The sequence below is a fragment of the Saimiri boliviensis genome, chromosome 6 (genome assembly GCF_048565385.1).
Source record: "Saimiri boliviensis isolate mSaiBol1 chromosome 6, mSaiBol1.pri, whole genome shotgun sequence".
NCBI classification, from domain to species: Eukaryota; Metazoa; Chordata; class Mammalia; order Primates; family Cebidae; genus Saimiri; species Saimiri boliviensis.
The window spans coordinates 80229627-80249759 of record NC_133454.1 but is presented as its reverse complement, the minus strand read 5'-3'; the positions used below and the strand labels follow the sequence as shown (position 1 = coordinate 80249759).

Sequence of the window (20133 nt, the reverse complement as noted above, 5' to 3'; positions counted from 1 at the left end):
TGCTGGGGGAGGGGGAATGGCAGAGAATACGGGAATTGGGAGAACCTTTAGCAGTTCACACTGTGCTATCTGCCTTCCTCATTTGTGTGCTTTCTGAGTCAGCATTAGCTACATTTTCCAGAGGGCCATCCACAAAATACAGCCTGGGCATTCAAGAGACGTCACTCATTTCCCCCAGTGACCTTGACAAGTCAGAAGCCTGAAAGCAGGGAAATCCGGATGTCTCAGTTATGAAGTGGAGCAGTGAGTGTGAGCCGCAACGTAGTTCCAGAACCCTCCATCCAGACTAGTGATTGAGCATCTGCCTCTCATACCACCGGTAGCCATCCGAGGTGCTTCTCTGACTCTGAAGGCATGGTAGGCACGATGGCCAGGTGCTTCAGCCTGCTGTTGCTTCTTGCTTCCATCTGGACCCCGAAGCTCCTGGTCCAAGGCTCTTTGCGTACAGAAGGTAGGTTTCTTACCAGATTTCTAAACTGAAGCAAAGTAAGATCTTGCAAAATGTCCTAAGCCTCCTAAGCTGTCGATGATGGATTTCTGGGAATGAGGGTGACGCTCAATGTCAACAGCAGGTCTAACTGGTGGTATTGCTCTGCCAAAAATATTACACCGTATTGCCAGCTTCACAAAAATGATTGACATTTACCTTTGTATCATCTCGACTTTTATTTTCGGTTATGGAATATTTTTAATGAGGACATTTCGAAATACAATACTGAAGAGGAATAATTTGATTTTTAGTCTTTTTTTGTGTGAGTGGTGCTTAAATTTTTTTGTAGCAACAGGATCTCGCTTTGTTACCCAGCCTGGTCTTGAACTCCTGGCTTCAAGTGATCTTCCTGCCTCAGCCTACCAAAGTACTGGAATTACAGGCGTGAGCCATTGCATCCAGAAGTAATAATTTTTTAAAGTATTTCATTGAAGAAGCAAACTGTGATTGTAAAAGATTTAAAGCAATCCCTAAGCTTGGGAATAATGGGCAACTTTCACTAAAATTGGCCTATTTTTTATGTTTTTGAGAGTGTTAGCATAATTATTTTAATTTTAGTTTTATCATACCATGAATGAAATACAATGTTTTAAAAAATATTCAGGAAATAGTAAGTTAACTGAAAAAAAGTCTGCAAAAATATAAGTTTGAAAATTAAGCTGTCAGTTGTCTACTAAAGGAATGACTTAAAAGTGATTGCTGGGCTTTCGAGATGCCTAAGTGAAAACTTCATTCCACACTGTAGGCAAAAAATTGTAACCACAAATCACTCATTGCAGCTCTGGGCAAATGAAAATCTGAGCACTTTAAAAGGAAAATGTGTGTTCCCATGCTGGAAGATGACCTGAGATAGAAAATATGCTAGAAACAGACATTCAGAGTTGATTTATATATTGTTGCATTAAATTTTATAAGGGAGGTCAGAGTTATATGATTAGTTTTTTAAAATACTGTTACTTTTAAATAAGTTTGGTCCTCTTTCAAATCCTCTGGGGAGACTATTTTTCCCCACAATGCTGTCATTATTCAAACTATTGGACACTGTTCTTTGAAAATGACTCCATCAACACTCTAGACCATCCTCAGCAAGGGAAAAAAATTCCTAAGGAAATTACTTTTTTGGGAACAACCAAAAGTCTGATAACCATACCTGCAGAATAAGGTAGCTGATGAAGGTAAGTGAATGGGGATAGGAACTATTTTTGAGGGCCAATTATATAGCAGTCCAGAGCTATGTGTGTACACACAACTTCATTTAATCCTCTCAAGAAGACGGTTTATAGGTGAAGTGACTTGCCCAATGTCATGCAGGCTGTACATAATAAATATTGGGTTTGAATTCAGCTCGATCTGATTTCTAAGCATATGCTATTATCTGATACCATATCCCTATATCTAATTCCTAAGCATATACTGTTTCTACTATGTTTGCTGTTTCCTGAGAAATCTTAAGAAAGGAGTTGCTAGAGTACCCCTTAGATTCCAGCTCCCTCTTTTGGTCACTAAATGAAATAGGAAAGCATAAAATGACTAATGCTGTTGACTTCCTACTGGGCCCTGCCTCTGCTAGGTACAAGTTATCTAATTTAATTCTGATAAAAATCATGTGAAGTAGACATATCTGTCCCCATTTTTCAGATGAGAATGCTGACTTGCCTGATGTCCCAGCAGCCAGTTAACAATAGAAAAAATATTCAAAGCTAAGTCTATTCACCTAGAATAAGTCTATCATTGCTCTAAATAATAGCATTTAGAGTACAAATTACATATGAGAGGGTAATAAGACCACTTGATAGTGTGACAAATAAATCTCTGCAATCCATTCCCAAAGAAGTAGCCATAAGAGACTTGAGCAACAGCAACCTGATGAGCTAAAGGAGCCAAATTTCAGGGTAAATGATGTGTTCAGAGAGTTCAGCCCAGGGTGTGTGTGTGTGTGTGTGTGTGTGTGTGTGTGTGTGTGTGTGTGTTCATTTCCTTATAGCACTGTGAAAGGTAGAACAGTGTCATAGTTAAGAACTGGGGGCCAGGTTGGGTGCTGTGGCTCACACCTGTAATCCTAGGAATTTGGGAGGCCGAGGAGAGTGGATCACCTGAGGTCAGGAGTTCGAGACCAGCCTGGCCAACATGGTGAAACCCCATCTCTACAAAAAAATACAAAAATCAGCCAGGCATGGTGTCTTTCGTCTGTACTCCCAGCTACTCAGGAGGCTAAGGCATGAGAGTTGCTTGAACTCGGAAGGCAGAGGTTGCACTGAGCTGAGATCATGCCACTGCACTCCAGCCTGTGTGACAGAACGAGACTCTGTCTCAAAAAAAGAAAAGAAAAAGAACTGAGGTTCTCACTTGGCCTTAGTGGTGCACACCTGTAGTTTCAGCTACTCAGGGAGGCTGAGGTAGGAGGATTGCTTGAGCCCAGGAGTTTATGACCAGCCTGGGCAACATAGCAAGATCCAGCTCTTGGGAAAGAAGAAGAAAAAAAAGGAACTGAGGTTTTAGAATCAGGCACGATCAAATGTGTGCTCCTAATCTGCCACCACAGCAAGGTTCACAGGGAGGACTTAGAAATGCTCCTTCTATGTCTGCAAAAAGGAACTTCCATTAGATATCAATCTAGAAAGTGCTCAAAGCATTTGACTAAACATTCAATACACAGAGCTATGTACAAGCAATTACTTGAGATATTTAAATGCCCTGTTAAGGATGTTCATGGGTGAAGCTCAGTAGGAATCATGTGCTTGAATACAGTACAACTGGACAATTTCATACAAGTCTATACATCACAGAACCCAGAGAAAAGGGTTCAGAAGAATCCCCAAATCCATTAACTTTTGAGTTATTATTCGTATCTTACCTATTCAACTGCCTCAGCTTCTACAGGGTAATCAGTCATTAGCAGACCAAAACTAAAACGCTTTAAAAATAATGTTAATGTTATATATGATTTATTAAGCATCTACCATGTGGCAGGCACTATGCTAACCATTTTTATTAGCATTTACTCATTTAACTTTCACTACCCTGTTCAGTAGACACTGTTACTTTCTGAATTTATAAATAAGGAGGCTCAAAGAGCTGAAGATTAAAGGGATAAAGTATCTAGGCTAAGGTCACAGAGCTAGCAAGTGGCATATGCTAGATCTAAGCCCAAATCTGACTCTAAAATTCTGCTTGCTTTATTTAGCTTTTCTGCCATTCAAGGTTTACTGCCAGCTCCTCCAGGAACTTCTGAGTAAGCCTGCCCCCTAATGGCCAGGGAAGACCTGCAACTGAGAGCACTCACATCCTGCTGTAACCAAGTGTGACATGTTCAGCCCGTCTCAGAAATAGTGGTGTCCCCAAACCATATTGGTTTGGAGTATTGCCAACTATTCTATTAACTAGAGTCCTGAATTTCTATCTTTCTTAAAGTCTCAGATGCTTCATTTTACAGACTCCAGAAAGGTTTGCAGTAACTACATCCCTCAGACTACACCCCAGCAACTGGTAGCCAAAGCCCCCCTGTGGTGAGCAGGACGTCTTAATGCAGTAGGGTGGGATAGACTTCAGCGGGGTGAGATTTAAGCTTGGACAAGAACAAGTATTCATCTAGCCCAGCAGACTGTCCTTGTGGAAAATGCCTTGTCTGTGTCCTGTTATTTCTAAACCCCAGTCCCAGCCAGAGAGACCTTCCTGCTGCCTCAAGATGTGCTCTGCTAGGAAGGAGAGCCTAAGGGCTGGGAACAAAGACAGCAGCAAACTGAGGACCTATGTGATTCCTTTGCAGAGCTTTCCATCCAGGTGTCATGCAGAATTATGGGGATCACCCTTGTGAACAAAAAGGCAAACCCGCAGCTGAATTTCACAGAAGCTAAGGAGGCCTGTAGGCTGCTGGGACTAACTTCGGCCAGCAAGGACCAGGTTGAAACAGCCTGGAAGGCTGGCTTTGAGACTTGCAGGTGAGAAACAGCTAGTTTCACTGTCACTGCTGGAGTTCTTTTGGCTCTGTATTCTTGTCTAGCAATAGAAATGATACCTTCTAATCATTTTTCTGTTCAACTAGTGTATATTCTTTTACAGCTATGGCTGGGTTGGAGATGGATTCGTGGTCATCTCTAGGATTATCCCAAACCCCAAGTGTGGGAAAAATGGGATGGGTGTCCTGATTTGGAAAGTTCCAGTGAGCCGACAGTTTGCAGCCTATTGTTACAACTCATCTGGTAAGTCCGACCTGCAGCCTTTCCACGTGGCATTCTCTGGGTATCTCTCACTCTGAGACCTGTCTGGGAAGGGTTACCCTGAGCAGCAGCAGAAGCAATTGCAGCCACAGTCATCTAATTCTCCCAAACTGTCTTTTGGCCAGGCTAGGGGTGGCAATATGCCCCTCAGAAGAAAAAGTTAGGAGAAATATGACTGAATAGCAACACAGGAGAAGATGCTCAGGAGGCTCAGTTACCACTGCGGCCATCCCTGCATCCTGTAAGATAAGCAGGCAGAAGGGAAGGAAACAAATGTACAGATGTATGTAATGCATCCATTATGGACAAAACGATGCACAATCGTCCCTCAGTGTCAGTGGGGGATTGGTTCCAGCACCCCGTCATATACAAAAATCTAGTGATGCCCAAGTCCCTGATATAAAATGGGGTAGTATTTTCATATAACCTACACACATCTTCCTGTATACTTGGAATCATCCCTAAACTACTTACGATACCTAATACAATGTAGATGCTATATAAATAGTCATCGCACTGTATTGTTTGCTTTTTTATTGTTGTATTGTTCTTTTTCTTTTTTTTTTCCCAAATATTTTCAATCCAAGGTTGATTGATTCTGCCTACATGGAACTCACAGATCCATAGGGCTTTCTGTACTAGGGTATCTCACTGAACCTTGACAACCTGTCTATGAGGTATGCTTCATCATCCCCATTTTGCAGGTAAAGAAACCTAATTCAAAGGATGTAAGCACATTTGTCTAAGGTCTCATTACTATAAAGTTTCAGCCTCAGGTCTAACTCTGAAACTATGCTCTTTCCATTGTTCCACATTCTTTTATAGGAGAGGAAATTCGGATGCCATATTCAACTTGTTTTTGTTTTTGTTTTTGAGATGGAGTTTCACTTTTGTTGCCCAGGCTGGAGTGCAATGGCACAATCTCAGCTCACCACAACCTCCACCTCCCTGGTTGAAGTGATTCTCCTGCCTCAGCCTCCTGAGTAGCTAGGATTACAGGCAAACACCAGCACGCCCAGCTAATTTTTGTATTTTTAGTAGAGATGGGGTTTCTCCACGTTGGTCAGGCTGGTCTCGAATTCTCAACCTCAGGTGATCCACCCACCTCGGCCTCCCAAAGTGCTGGGATTACAGGCATGAGCCGCTGCACCCAGCCTGTATTTGACATTTTTAAGAACCAGACCCAGTCTCCATTTTATGAAGGAAAAGATTGAAGCCTGGAGGGTAGCACTGATTTGCTCACGGTCATGAAGTCATCCCACTAACCTTGCTTGAAGACCTTGGCTGCCTTAGCCCAAGTGCTTCATCTAAGTAGTCCTTGGAAAGTTTTTCTTTTCCTAAATACTCACTTGTTCTTAGTTTGTCATAAGGACCCCTGTCTGATTATTATATTCACACATACCCATCTATCTGACCTTCTGAAGGTTAGGTGGCTGAGAGGTCATACACAGGATAGATTTCAAAATCAATCTCTAAGATTCAAGAGATAAATGTGCACCAGTCAGTATTAGCAAAAACTGTCCCAGAAAGGCAATATAGGATCCAAGTAGTTCCCTGATCCAGAGGGCTTTGGCACAGAAAAGGCCCATGGAGAAATTCTGTCCAGTACCCTCATTTTGTGGTTGAAACAACTACAGTTCAGAACAGGGGTTTAGCTTGTTCAAGGTCCTACAGTCAGTTACTGGCAGAATCAAGACTGGAACACAGGGCTTCTCCTAACATTTTATTTGCCATCCCCCTTCGCTTCTCTGCCTCTTTGGTCTATCATCATTGGCTGGGGAATTGGTGAGCTCTATGCCTGCATACCTCATAGCCAACCCATGCCTATCAAATGACTTTGCTTTTTAACTGTCATTCTGCCAGTTGGCAATGTGATGATATGATACCCAGCCCTCTGACTAAACAGAAAAGAGCCAGAAAAAGAGGACTTGGATTTGTCTATTTCTTCGTGGTTTCATTTAACTTGTACTCCCATCCCATGTATTTCTTTTTGTTTTTCCAGAGATTATTTTTATTTTTTATTATACTTTAAGTTCTGGGATACAGGTGCAGAACGTGCAGATTTGTTACATAGATATACAAATGACATGGTGGTTTTCTGCACCCATCAACCCATCATCTACATTAGGTATTTCTCCTAATGCTATCTTTCTCCTGCTCCCCAACCCCCGACAGGCCCCACTGTGTGACGATCCCCTCCTTGTGTCCGCGTGTTCTCATTGTTCAACTCCCACTTGTAAGTGAGAACATGTGGTGTTTGGTTTTCTGTTCCCGTGTTAGTTTGAGAATGATGATTTCCAGCATCATCCATGTCCCTGCAAAGGACATGAACTCATTCTTTTGGTGGCTGCATAGGATTCCATGGTGTATATGTGCCACATTTTCTGTGTATTTCTTACATGGAAAGTTAGGTCTAGAGACTTGATTAGGCTCATGTTCAATATTTTTGGCAAAAGTACTTCATAGATGATATTATGTACTTTGGATCACATCACAACAAAGGCACTTAATATCAGTATGTCCCCCTATTAATTATGCTAACTTTGATTATTTGATTAAAGTGGCAACTGCCCTATCTTGCTAATGAAACTGTAACACTATATCTTTCCCTTTGCAATTAGTAGGTAATCTACAATGGGATATTTTGACATCATGCAAATATCTTGATCTTCAATGACTTTTTACCTAGACATTTATGCAGTCATTGATGATTCTTCCTGGAATCAGTTATTACATGGGGGACTGAAGATGGTAATTTTTCTAAATCTATCCTTCCTTTGAAATTTATTAGTTGGCATCTTTGATAATGAAGAATCTCTCTCTCTCTCTCTCTGACACACACACACACACACACACACACACACACACACACACATCCTTTTTCTCTCCTTCTTACACTACCATGGGCACATGCATTTTACTTGTTCAATGTGTTCAATGTCTTATAATCCATTTTACAATTATTATTCTTTTGTTCTTTGGATGCGCCAGTTGTCCTGAATCTGGCAAGTGGAAGCCCCTTCTAGTTGACTTTTGTGTCCTTTATCCCATTTGCTTTTAGGTAATTCCTGGTTTCCTGGTACAATACCATGTCCCAGGCTCACTTTGTACTTTTTGTCTCTTGGGCATGGAATCAGCTACTTATTTCTCCAAGGAGTCCTAGTTCCTTTTAAAGGGGAATGTTAATTAGAAACCAAGATTTGGATACAAGTTGTTCTCATTCCTCCTGAAGTTTTCATTGCTTTTCAGTCCTATCAGTGGACAGATAGAAAATTTTGTGTACATGAGTTTATCCTTTTTTTATTATTATTATTGCATTTTAGGTTTTGGGATACATGTGAAGAACATGCAAGATTGTTGCATAGGTACACACATGGCAGTGTGATTTGCTGCCTTCCTTCCCCTCAGCTATATCTGTCATTTCTCCCCATGCTATCTCTCCCCACCTCCCCACCCCCCCGGTCCCTCTCCCATTTCCCCCCGGTGGACCCCAGTGTGTAGTGCTCCCCTCCCCATGTCCATGTGTTCTCATTGTTCAACACCCGCCTATGAGTGAGAACATGCGGTGTTTGATTTTCTGTTCTTGTGTCAGTTTGCTGAGAATGATGGTTTCCAGGTTCATACATGTCCCTATAAAGGACACGAACTCATCGTTTTTGATGGGTGCGTAATATTCCATGGTGTATATGTACCACATTTTCCCTGTCCAGTCTATCATCGATGGGCATTTGGGTTGGTTCCAGGTCTTTGCTATTGTAAACAGTACTGCAATGAACATTTGTGTGCATGTGTCCTTATAGTAGAATGATTTATAATCCTTTGGATATATACCCAGTAATGGGATCGCTGGGTCAAGTGGGATTTCTATTTTTAGGTCATTGAGAAATCGCCACACTGTCTTCCACAATGGTTGAACTAATTTACACTCCCACCAACAGTGTAAAAGTGTTCCTATTTCTCCACACCCTCTCCAGCATCTGTTGTCTCCAGATTTTTTAATGATCGCCATTCTAACTGGTGTGAGATGGTATCTCAATGTAGTTTTGATTTGCATTTCTCTAATGACCAATGATAATGAGCATTTTTTCATGTTTGTTGGCCTCATGTATGTCTTCTTTTGTAAAGTGTCTGTTCATATCCTTTGCCCACTTTTGAATGGGCTTGTTTGTTTTTTTCTTGTAGATCTGTTTTAGTTCTTCGTAAATTCTGGATATCAGCCCCTTGTCAGATGGGTAGACTGCAAAAAATTTTTCCCCTTCTGTTGTTTGCCGATTCACTCTAATGACTGTTTCTTTTGCTGTGAAGAAGCTGTGGAGTTTGATTAGGTCCCATTTGCCTATTTTGGCTTTTGTTACCAATGCTTTTGGCGTTTTGGTCATGAAGTCCTTGCCTATGCCTATGTCCTGAATGGTTTTGCCTAGATTTTCTTCTAGGGTTTTTATGGTATTAGGTCTTATGTTTAAGTCTTTAATCCATCTGGAGTTAATTTTAGTGTAAGGCGTCAGGAAGGGGTCCAGTTTCTGCTTTCTGCACATGGCTAGCCAGTTTTCCCGACACCATTTATTAAACAGGGAATCCTTTCCCCATTGCTTGTTTTTGTCAGGTTTGTCAAAGATCGGATGGTTGTAGATATGTTGTGTTTCCTCTGAGGCCTCTGTTCTGTTCCATTGGTCTATATCTCTGTTTTGGTACCAGTACCATGCTGTTTTGATTACTGTAGCCTTGTAGTATAGTTTGAAGTCCGGTAGTGTGATGCCTCCTGCTTACATGAGTTTATCTTGATAGTTCGAACTCAAATTTAACAATTTGAGTTATTTGTTAGTTTACTTTATCTTCGTATCTCTTTTCTCTTATAATGAAAATATTAGTTCACAATAAATAATATTAATATATTTTCTTATCTTACAAGTTTCAAAATTACAAAACCAACATTATTAATAAAAAACCTACTAAGTAAAATTAAGACTTCTTTGCATATCTTTTAGTCCTTAGAAGACACTCCTCTATGAATGTGCAGTCAGTGAATTGTGTGTAAAAGTGACTTTAAAATGTGCTACTCTGTGTAGTTATATTATCATTGTGAAATAACTTAGGTTTATTTACTTCTGTTTGTGGTCCATTTTAGGGTTTGATGTTTGTCCTATTTTTATTTTTTTGAATAACTAAAACATTTACAAGGTTCAGTGGTCCAAAATGTACTTTTAAAAAAGTATATTCAAAGAAATCTTACTCTCATGGCTTTCAATTTCCACCCACCATTTTCATTCATTTCTGGTTTATCCCTCTGTGTTGCTTTGCATATAAAGGCGTGTGTTTGTACGTGGCCTTATTTCCCTTTCTTACAAAAAACTAGCATACTGTATACACCACTTTGCACAAAGCTGTTTCCACTCAAGTCTTAGAAATTACTCCATATTGGTTCATATAGACATTTCTCTTTTATTAATGGCTGCATAGTACTCTGTTGGATGACTGTATTATAGTTTATTCAACCAGTCCTCTATTAATGGAGTTTGAGCTATTTCCAATCTTTTTCTATTCTAAGTAATTCTAAGGTATATAACCTTGAACATATATTATTTCACATCTATGGAGATATATCATCAGGATAGAAGCCTGAGGTCCAAAATGTGTGTATGCATGTGTGTGTGTGTGTCCATTGACATGTTGGTGAGAATTAGGTTTCCCTAACCCTGATCCTAATGCTTATCCAGACCTTACCTTAATTTTCTTTGTTTTTGTAATTTACTTTTTATTGCTATCTTGTGAGATTTGAAGATCAGAGTAACCCTGACCCTAGATCTAAACCTTATCCTGATTGTCTTTCTTGTTGCTATCCTTGTAAGATAAGGGAATCAAACTCCACTCCTAGTCCTAACTTTATTTTTAAATTGCTGTTAACTGTGAGGTCTGGGGATCAAAGTGCTATTAATGCTCTGCACGCACCACTTGTGTTGTGCTGTTCCTGCTGCCACAATGCCCATCTTCTTCATCACCTGGCCAACTCCTACTCTTTATTCATATCTCAAGTGCCATCTTTTCCAGGTGCATTTCCATAACCCTATCTATCCCCTTGGACTCCCACTGCACCTTGTGTTTAATATCTGTCAGAGCACTCAGCATAGTCTAGAGAAATCATGTGTAGTTTGAAGGGGAAAGAGAGCATCTCACTTTCAGGTGAGATACACTATACTCTTGACCAGTTAGGGACAACCAATTGCTTGTGCTCCTTCATACTTTGTTCATCTCGGGCACACGTATGAACAGAGAGGCCAAGGAAACAAGTTCTTGCAGATCTTATCATTATGCCCAGACACTATGCTTGGCCCCCTAGACATTTACTATGGCATTAATCCTCATTAAAATGACACCTGTGTATCATTTCTACTGTCAGGAGCAGCAATTGATGCTTAAAGTGTACCTTGCCTGTGGTCACAGTCAATGAGGGGCAGAGCCAGGATTTAAATCTTGAGCTAAACTATATAGAGTCATTAGCATCATCCCCATTTCAGTGGGATGATGACCACACATCATTAATATACAAGGCCTGGGTGAGTCCTGGACATCAGTAATTTTTAGAAGCTTCTCAGGTGATTCTAACCTGCAGCCAGGGTTGAGGATCACCTCTCCCTAGATCTCCAGGTTTTAGGATTCCAGATACTTGTGAATTCTCCTATTTTGATGGAATTGCAATAACCTCCTTCTTTGCTTCTGGACTATACCCTCTCCACTCTGCATCTCATCCTCCACACACTTCCTTTGATAATTATTTTACCCCTCTGCTTCAGAGTCTCATTTGAGAATATTATGTAAATTGTGAAGCCTTTTGCATAAAAGTGGATATATATATGAGGATTTTTGTATATAATTTTGGAGATTTGTGGAACCCAGTTGAAAATTTCCTCTTCTACAAAATAAATTTCAAGTTATTTAACATAGCAATTCTAAATCTTGATTCCGACTCCAATCTATCTTCTCAGTCTCATCTCTTGCTTGCAGTCTTTCTTTTCTTTTTTTTTTTTTTTTTTTTTTTGAGACAGAGTTTCGCTCTTGTTACCCAGGCTGGAGTGCAATGGCGCGATCTCGGCTCACCGCAACCTCCGCCTCCTGGGTTCAGGCAATTCTCCTGCCTCAGCCTCCTGAGTAGCTGGGATTACAGGCACACGCCACCATGCCCAGCTAATTTTTTGTATTTTTAGTAGAGACGGGGTTTCACCATGTTGACCAAGATGGTCTCGATCTCTCGACCTCGTGATCCACCCGCCTCGGCCTCCCAAAGTGCTGGGATTACAGGCTTGAGCCACCGCGCCCGGCGCTTGCAGTCTTTCATGTCTTCATTTACACACACATTCCAGCCTACACACACAACACACCCTACATTCCAGCCACACTGTGCTCCTTGCCATTTTTCTAACATAACTACACATTAAAACTGCTAGATTCTCATATCATGCTATTCCTATTGACTGGGATATTGTATTCCTTCTACGTTAGATGTTCTCCTCTGTTTCAGACATCCTGGCCTTCTTATTCATCAAATGGGCTCCTGAACTTTCTGTTCTCTTTCATTTGAATGCTTCTGTCCCAGATCTTCAATGACTGGCTACTTTTCATCATTCAAGACTCAGCTTAAGTATCACCTCCCCAAGAGACCTTCTCTTATCACCCTCTGTCCTTTGTCATCCACCTCACCAGTCTAATTCATCTCCTGCTTAATTTTCCTTTTAATATTTATCATCCTCTCAAATTTCTGGCTTATTTGTTTATTACTACTTTTTTATTATCTGTATCCTTTCAATAGCATGAAAGACCCTTAAAGGAAGGTACTTTGTCTGTTGGCACCATGTTCCTAGCACCTAGAACTGTGCCTGGCACAGAGTCAGTGCTCCATAGGTATTTGTTAAATTAACACATTAATCCTCCTTACTCTGCCCAAGCCATTTCCTCTGATGTCCCCCTATCCTTCTCAAAGTGCATCTTCTGTTCTTCTAGAGGTGGGAACCATGGCTTATTTTTCTCTGTAATTTCAGTTCTCAATATAGTATATGAAGCTCAGTATGTTTTTTTCTCTGATACTAAAAAATGTTCATTTTTCTGAGGGAAGAGCTTAGCATGTGCTAAGAATGAGAAAGGTAGTTAGAGTTCAGGGACGATAAGGTCAAGGATTATATGTATTTGAATGGAGGTCTTTTCAAAGTAAAATGAATAGTATAAAAACAGAGCGTATGTGGTCAAGATGTTTTATCAATAGTATCATTGTTTGGATTGGTATTTATTTTCACTTTCAAAAATGAATCAACTTAACAAAATAACGATTTCTTCACGGCAGACATTTCAGATGATGCTACCTACTGCCATAAGTAATTATGGACTTAAAATAGATGCAAATTTATATTATAATATACTGCATGGCTCTGCCATTTACTAGCTATGTGACGTTGGGCAAGTTATTCAATTTCTCTAAACTTCAGTTTCCTCCTGTATAAACAAGCGTTTGATAACATTGTTTAATGAGATACCTATTTAAACACTTACTGCCATGGTCAACTCAGATTAAAATGCTTTAACAAGTGTTTCCTCTCTAGCACATACAACAGATTGGAAAACAAACCCTTATCCCTCTCCTGGCCCCTTTTTATTCACCTTTCTTAAATGAGCTCAGAAAAATCAGGTCTTAGCATATCTTTGTCTTGAAGTGACATCACATACATATATTTGGTCTTTCAATCTACTACTTCCTTTCCCTTTTCCCTCCTTCCTTATCGATCAAATAGTTATTGAGCATGTGCCATGTGCCACACACAGTGCTCATACCATAATGACCAAGATAGACAGGGTTTCTACTTCCAGGAAGCTTGCTGTCCAGTAGGGAACAGTGTTGTGAGAACAGTGACAAGGAGGTACAATAACATACGCCTGGGGACCCAATTGAGTCAACAAGTCTGCCTGAGAAAGAGAGGGTCAATCTGAGTGCTGAGGGATGAGTCAGAGTAAGCCAAATAAAGAAAGGCAAAGAGTCATAAAGGTGAAGAAAGCATCACAGTACTTGAATGTAAGAGAAAGTGTATCAAGGAATTTGAGTATTCAAGTTATTTCAGTATGGCAGAGGCAATGAGACCTGAGGGATGAGATCAGAAAAAAAAAAAGCGTCATGGTGCTTGGATGTAACAGAAAGCATATCAAGGAAATTAAGTATTTAAGGAATTTCAGTATGGCAGGGGCAATGAGAGAAAGAGAGCAGAGGGGGCTGGCATGTCAGCAAGGGCCAAATCACAGAGGGCCTTGTAGTCTGTACAACAGAGGCACCCACTGAAGGCATCTAAGGATGGAAGTGATATGACTAGACTTGCATTTTAGAGACCATTCCAGCTACAGTACAAGGGGTTTGGAGGTATAGTAAGACTAGAGGCAGGAAGAACAGTTAGGAGACTGTTGTAATACTTTTATTTCGTTTTTCCCTCTCCCAACAGATACTTGGACTAACTCATGCACTCCAGAAATTATCACCACCAAAGATCCCATATTCAACACTCAAACTGCAACACAAACAGAATTTATTGCCAGTGACAGTACCTATTCAGTGGCGTCCCCTCACACTACAACACCTGCCCTTACTACTACTCCTGCTCCAGCTTCTACTTCTATTCCGCGGAGAAAAAAACTGATTTGCATCACAGAAGTCTTTATGGACACTACCACCATATCTACAGAAGCTCAACCATCTGTTGAAAATAAAGCAGCATTCAAGAATGAAGCTGTTGGGTTTGGAGGTAAATGGTTTCTGTGTCTATGTTACATGTGCATGTATGTTCATGTATAACAGGCAATTCATAGAATCCTGCCTGTCTCTAGATGAGGCACTCAGAACCTGTCAAATATGAATAAAAGCTTAACACAAACTCAGCTTTCATAAAATCATAGAATCTGAGAGCTGTAAAGAACCTTAGTGATTAAACTTAAAAGTATAAGTATAAAAGAATTTCACTGTTGAAAATTCAAGACGTTTAAAAATAAAACACTATCTGTTCCTATGTAGAAGTTCTTTTTAAAATACATACCCTAAATGCCTATGATTTTGTTCTAGTCATCTTTTTCTCAGGGAGGCTTGTTGACTAGAGTAAATCTCAAGGCCATGGAGGAGAAATGAACTCTGTCATATTGCAACTTACAGAATTGAGAGAGTATGAGAGGCAAGGCCAGGGATTCTACAAGCATGAAGCAAAGAAGCTGGTGTGGGCCCAACATCATAAAGGGCCACTGAGAAGGTTTTTCTCCTGCACTATCTACTGTCTCCATCACCTGGATCATTCAATAAGCATTACATACAATGTTTAAGTGAAGGACCAACAGGCCATGTCTCTGTTCCCTGCAGGTGTCCCCACAGCTCTGCTGGTGCTTGCTCTCCTCTTCTTTGGTGCTGCAGCTGGTCTCGGATATTGCTATGTCAAAAGGTAGGGTTGTTGGTGCACTGCTAGTCTTGTAATCTTTGTCTCGTTTCTATCCTGTGCTTTTTCAGGGACACTACTGGCATTTTGCTGATCAAAATGGAGACAGCAGTCCTCTTACACTGTAAATTTCTCCCTCATCTCGTCTCTCTCCCTTCCACCCAGTCTTTTCTATTTCAGCACATGCATGTCATCCAGCCATCACTCAATGATTGTCCTTTGAAAACCAAGAAATTTAAAACATTGACATCTGGGGAAAATGTATATGCTTTATTTGATTTTTGGTTTTTTGTTTCTGTTAGAAGAGTTATGTGGTCAGCCTAAAGTCTGGCCTGCAAACATATTGTCCAATTTAAATGAATCCATTAAGTTGGTGATGTGTTAATGTATTCGAGCATGTGTGTGTTAGCATCACCCTGAAAAAAAGGTACCCAGTGTACTGTGCCAATACATACCATGGCACAGTACAAAAGTGTTATCTATTGTTTTGTGTGCTACATAGAGTCTCTCACTTTAATTTCATGTTTATGCCTCAAGGTATATGAATGCCTTCCCTTTTACAAACAAGAATCAGCAGAAGGAAATGATTGAAACCAAAGTAGTAAAAGAGGAGAAGGCTGATGATAGCAACACTAATGAAGAATCAAAGAAAACTGATAAAAACCCAGAAGAGCCCAAGAGTCCAAGCAAAACTACTATGCGATACCTGGAAGCTGAAGTTTAGATGAGATGGAAATAAGGAGACACACCTGAGGCCGGTTTCTTTCATTACCTTATCCTGGCCCCAGCTGGGGAAATAAAAAGGACCAAAGAACCAAAGAAGAAAGTCCACCCTTGGTTCCTACCTGGAATCAGCTCAGGACTGCCTTTGGACTATGGAGCACACCAAAGAGAACGCTCTTCTTACTGCAATCCTGTCTGGATTCTATCCTCCTACCTCCAACACTTCCCACAGCCTTTCTAGCCTATGTCCCGATAATATCCCATGGGAGAAAGGATTTTTGCAAAGCGCAAGGATCTAAAACATCTCATCAGTATCCAGTGGTAAAAAGACCTCTGGGCTGCCTGAGGCTAGGTGGGTTGAAAGCCAAGCAGTCACTGAGACCAAGGCTTCGTCTGCCGATTCCACAGCTCAGAATCTTTCTTCAGCTCTGAAAGACAAACACGTGTTCCACCTGACATGTCCTTCTGAGCCCGGTAAGAGCAAAAGAATGACAGAAAAATTTAGCAACTGAAGGCCACGGAGATTCTCATGACTTGAGACCTAATCCCTGTAAAGCCAAAATAAAAAAGTAAGTAGAACAAGACTGAGGATACCGACAGCACACTGTCAGCAGGGACTGTAAACACAGACAGGGTCGAAGTATTCTCTGAACACACCGAGTTGGAATCACTGTTTAGAACACACACACTTTTTCTAGTCGCTACCACTGCTGATATTTTCTCTAGGAAATATACTTTGATAAGTAACAAAAATAAATACTCTTATAAAGTTCTATTTTTATCTGAGTTACAGAAATGACCTCTTACTGAGGAAAATCAGTAATTTGTTTCAAAAGTAATAAAATTCAACAAACATTTACTGAATAGCTACTATATGTTAGGTGCTGTGCAAGGTATTACACTTTGTAATTGAATATTAGTCATCAAAAAATTGCATATAGTAGAATGTTATCTGGGAAGCTGTATTTTTTCAGTTTTGATATCCCTAGCTTATCTAATTCCAAACTAATTTTTATTTGTGCTGAGATTAATCTTAATTCACTTTCTCTAATATGGCAACCATTATAACCTTAATTTATTATTAACATACTTAAGAAGTACATTGTTACCTCTATATACCACAGCACATTTTTAAAGTGCCATTAACAAATGTATCACTAGCTCTCTTTTTTCCAGCAAGAAGGGCCTGAGAGATGCAGAAATATTTGTGACAAAGAATTAAAGCATTTAGAAAACTTCTTTGCTCTCTTATTTACACAGATGTATTATATCTTTTGTGTAAAATTAAACTGAGGACCAGATCATACCATATTGTTTGCAAAAGTAAAAGTGACAACATTGGTTGTTAAAATACAAGCATATGTCAACCAAACTGCACATATTACACAGGGCTATTCATGCTCCAAATGCCTTATTTTAAGTTGGCCAAGTACACACACATTAAATAGTCCTTTACTTGAGATGCTGGCTCTACATTTCCATCCATTTCAGAGTTCACCAGGGAGCTGGATTCAGGATAGCTCATTTGTCTCACTTTTGAGAGCCCTGTTTCTCCAGCTTTCTTTTTCCCTCCCGCTTAGACTGCTAATTATCTTCTTCCCCGCACCAGTGACTCCACAGCTTCGTGATTCCCTTAGTCCAGACACCACAACCTGCTGGTATAATCTTTTTCGGTTGGCCCACAGAGTATAGTCTTAAAATTTGGTTTCTTTGCCAAGCATGAAAAATCAAGAGATTTCACATGTTTACATTGTTGGGTTCCCTCTAAAAATGGAAAGATCTGGAAATAAAGGGAACCCATGGTCCCTGGTAGCAATCATTATCCGATACGAGTAGTGGCTGTTCCCTTTCAATGGGGTCTGCTTTTTCTGTTTCACCACAGTCCTCATGACTCTCTATGGCACACTTATGCCAAAGTAAAGGTGCCCTTTCTTATGAACTTCATAATGCTGTTGCCTTTTATTTACCCCCACCCCATGTCCCTCATGTATATCACCTGCCTGACCCTGTAGGTCTATGAGTTTGAAACTGATTTGTCAGTCTTTAAGCTTTATCAGCTTCATCCAGTTCTCAGGGCGTGAAGAAGAGAGAGAAAGCAACTAAGTAGTGGTCTTCCCTCTGTGTGTGAGCTGAAAAAAAATCAGATCTCCCATACTATAGCTCCCATCTTGTGGACATACACTACATATTAGAATGCTACCATCTTCTCCTGTTAAGCAGGTTGGTGCCCTATCAAGGAGGAGGAAGTGGGGAGGAGGAAAAACCCACACAGCCACATGGAATCACTCAGTAGCCCAAATATCATCTGCAAACATACTGCTAAGGATGTAACTTCCATCATTATGCAAGGAAGGAAGGAAGGAAAGAAAAGGAAGGAAGGAAGAAAGGAAAAAAGGAAGGGAGGAAGGAAGAAAGAGGAGGGAGGGAGGGAAGGACTGATTGATGGAGCACCTACTAAGTGACAGTCATTTTGCATGTTGCCCCATTTAATCTCTACCCTTTCCCTGAGAGGTAAGGATAATTACTGCCATTTTTATTAATGAGAAAATTGGATGTTTGGAGAAGTTCCATCACTTTCTGAGGTCACAGGTCTAGTTAAATGATAAAGGCCAGAGTGACCGTGAAGCCCATGCTCCTTTCCCTACACTACAATGCTTCTCTTGAAATGACAATATAGAAATGTAAACGATTCCGGTCAGACCCGGTGGCTCATGCCTGTAATCCTAGCACTTTGAGAGGCCGAGGCAGGTGGATCACAAGGTCACTGGCCAGCCTGGAGTTCAAGACCAGCCTGGCCAGAATGGTGAAACCCTATCTCTACTAAAAATCTCAAAATTAGCCAGACATGGTGGTGGGCACCTCGAATCCCAGCAACTTGGGAGGCTGAGGCAGAGCATTGCTTGAACCCGGGAGGCGGAGGTTGCAGTGAGCTGAGGTTGCACCACTGCACTCCAGCCTGGGTGACAGAGTGAGACTCTGTCTCAAAAAAATAATAACAATACAAAAAGAAATATAAACCATTCCAATATGCAAGCTTGGAATCGGCCACCTACCAAAAACAACAGGGGTGAAATAAGGAAAACAATTTAGGACTCCTGTGTCAACTTCACAGAATCTATCTTAAATCTGTTGGCAACGGCAAGAGAAAAAGAGAACCACTAAAGAGCTTTGAGAACTGCCTCTTCATTGATATAGACACCAACCTCAACAAAGACCTACCTGAACCACCTCATAGGTCAGACAATGTAAGGCTCCGAAGGACCCAAAATAACTTCCTCTAAACCCTTTATTCATAGAGTAAAGTGAAGCCCGATATCACAGATAGCTAAAGTTAGAGTTTGGTCTAGAAATTTCCTTCTTAGTTAAATTCTCTTTATTCTCCACTGAACGATGAGAAATTGGAAGAATATAAGGGATCTCCCCACTTCAGACCTATGGTCCACCCCACCACAGCCAGTCCTCAAAAGATGCAGGTGGAGAGCCACGTGATGACATTTTCAACTGGTGCAAAGGATCTCCCCTGCCATCCCAGAATGCTCTTTCTTCATGCCTGCCTCCCTGGCTCACACAGAATAAATTCACTCCTTTGAGCAAAGATACCCTATCCTGAGAAGGAGCCGTCTGCAAAATTGTATGCTTTTATAAAGACCAGGCCACTATCAAACATTAACATGCCAATACAGGTCCAATCAAGCCAAGCTGATTTCCAAGAGTAGGAAGCTGGACTAATGCAGATGACTGGAGTCCCCACACAGGGCTTGCACACAGATATCATTTGGTTCGAACAGAATTGACTCATATTGATTTCTAGATGAGGATCCTAAATTGTATTGCCTTTAGACCTTCAGCTAGTACGTAAAGCAAAATCAATTGCTCTAGGGAAAAACAAGTTTGTAAGGACAATAATAACATGCAAGTAAATACGTTTTTACTAAGGAATGGGAGGGTCACTCACACCAAAAAGAAAATGTTTTAAGCCTCTGTTTCAGAAAAACTTCCCGGCCTTGTTTTTCCTCTATTCTCATACTACCACAACAGTCATCAGCAAAGAACTCGATGACCAAAGGTAAGGGTTTTTTTTTCCCCCACACACCAAGCAGCAGACACCAGCTAGGTGTCCTGTAATTAAATTCTGACACTATCTATCTAGAGATAACATCAGATCCCACAGAGCGAGGGCTCAGTCCCCAAAACTGCCCCCCACCCCACAAACACCAATCTCAAGTCTGGGCCTCCAGAACTCCCGACAACACGCTCT

General features: G+C 40.7%; 1 protein-coding gene across 1 annotated transcript; it reads left to right on the top strand.

The window, feature by feature from the left end:
* On the top strand, positions 1-17181 carry LYVE1 (lymphatic vessel endothelial hyaluronan receptor 1). Its single transcript, XM_003919832.4, has 6 exons — positions 1-451; positions 4257-4428; positions 4550-4689; positions 14178-14477; positions 15080-15158; positions 15690-17181. Exons 1-6 carry the CDS (start codon positions 355-357, stop codon positions 15874-15876), a joined length of 975 nt encoding a protein of 324 aa, XP_003919881.1. The 5' UTR covers positions 1-354; the 3' UTR covers positions 15877-17181.
* Positions 17182-20133: the final 2952 nt, after the last annotated feature.

Coding starts and splice junctions, on each gene's coding strand:
- LYVE1 (XM_003919832.4), top strand. CDS start 355: ATGGTAGGCACGATGGCCAGGTGCTTCAGCCTGCTGTTGCTTCTTGCT. Junction 452..4,256: donor AGGCTCTTTGCGTACAGAAG/GTAGGTTTCTTA, acceptor ATTCCTTTGCAG/AGCTTTCCATCCAGGTGTCA. Junction 15,159..15,689: donor GGATATTGCTATGTCAAAAG/GTAGGGTTGTTG, acceptor TTATGCCTCAAG/GTATATGAATGCCTTCCCTT.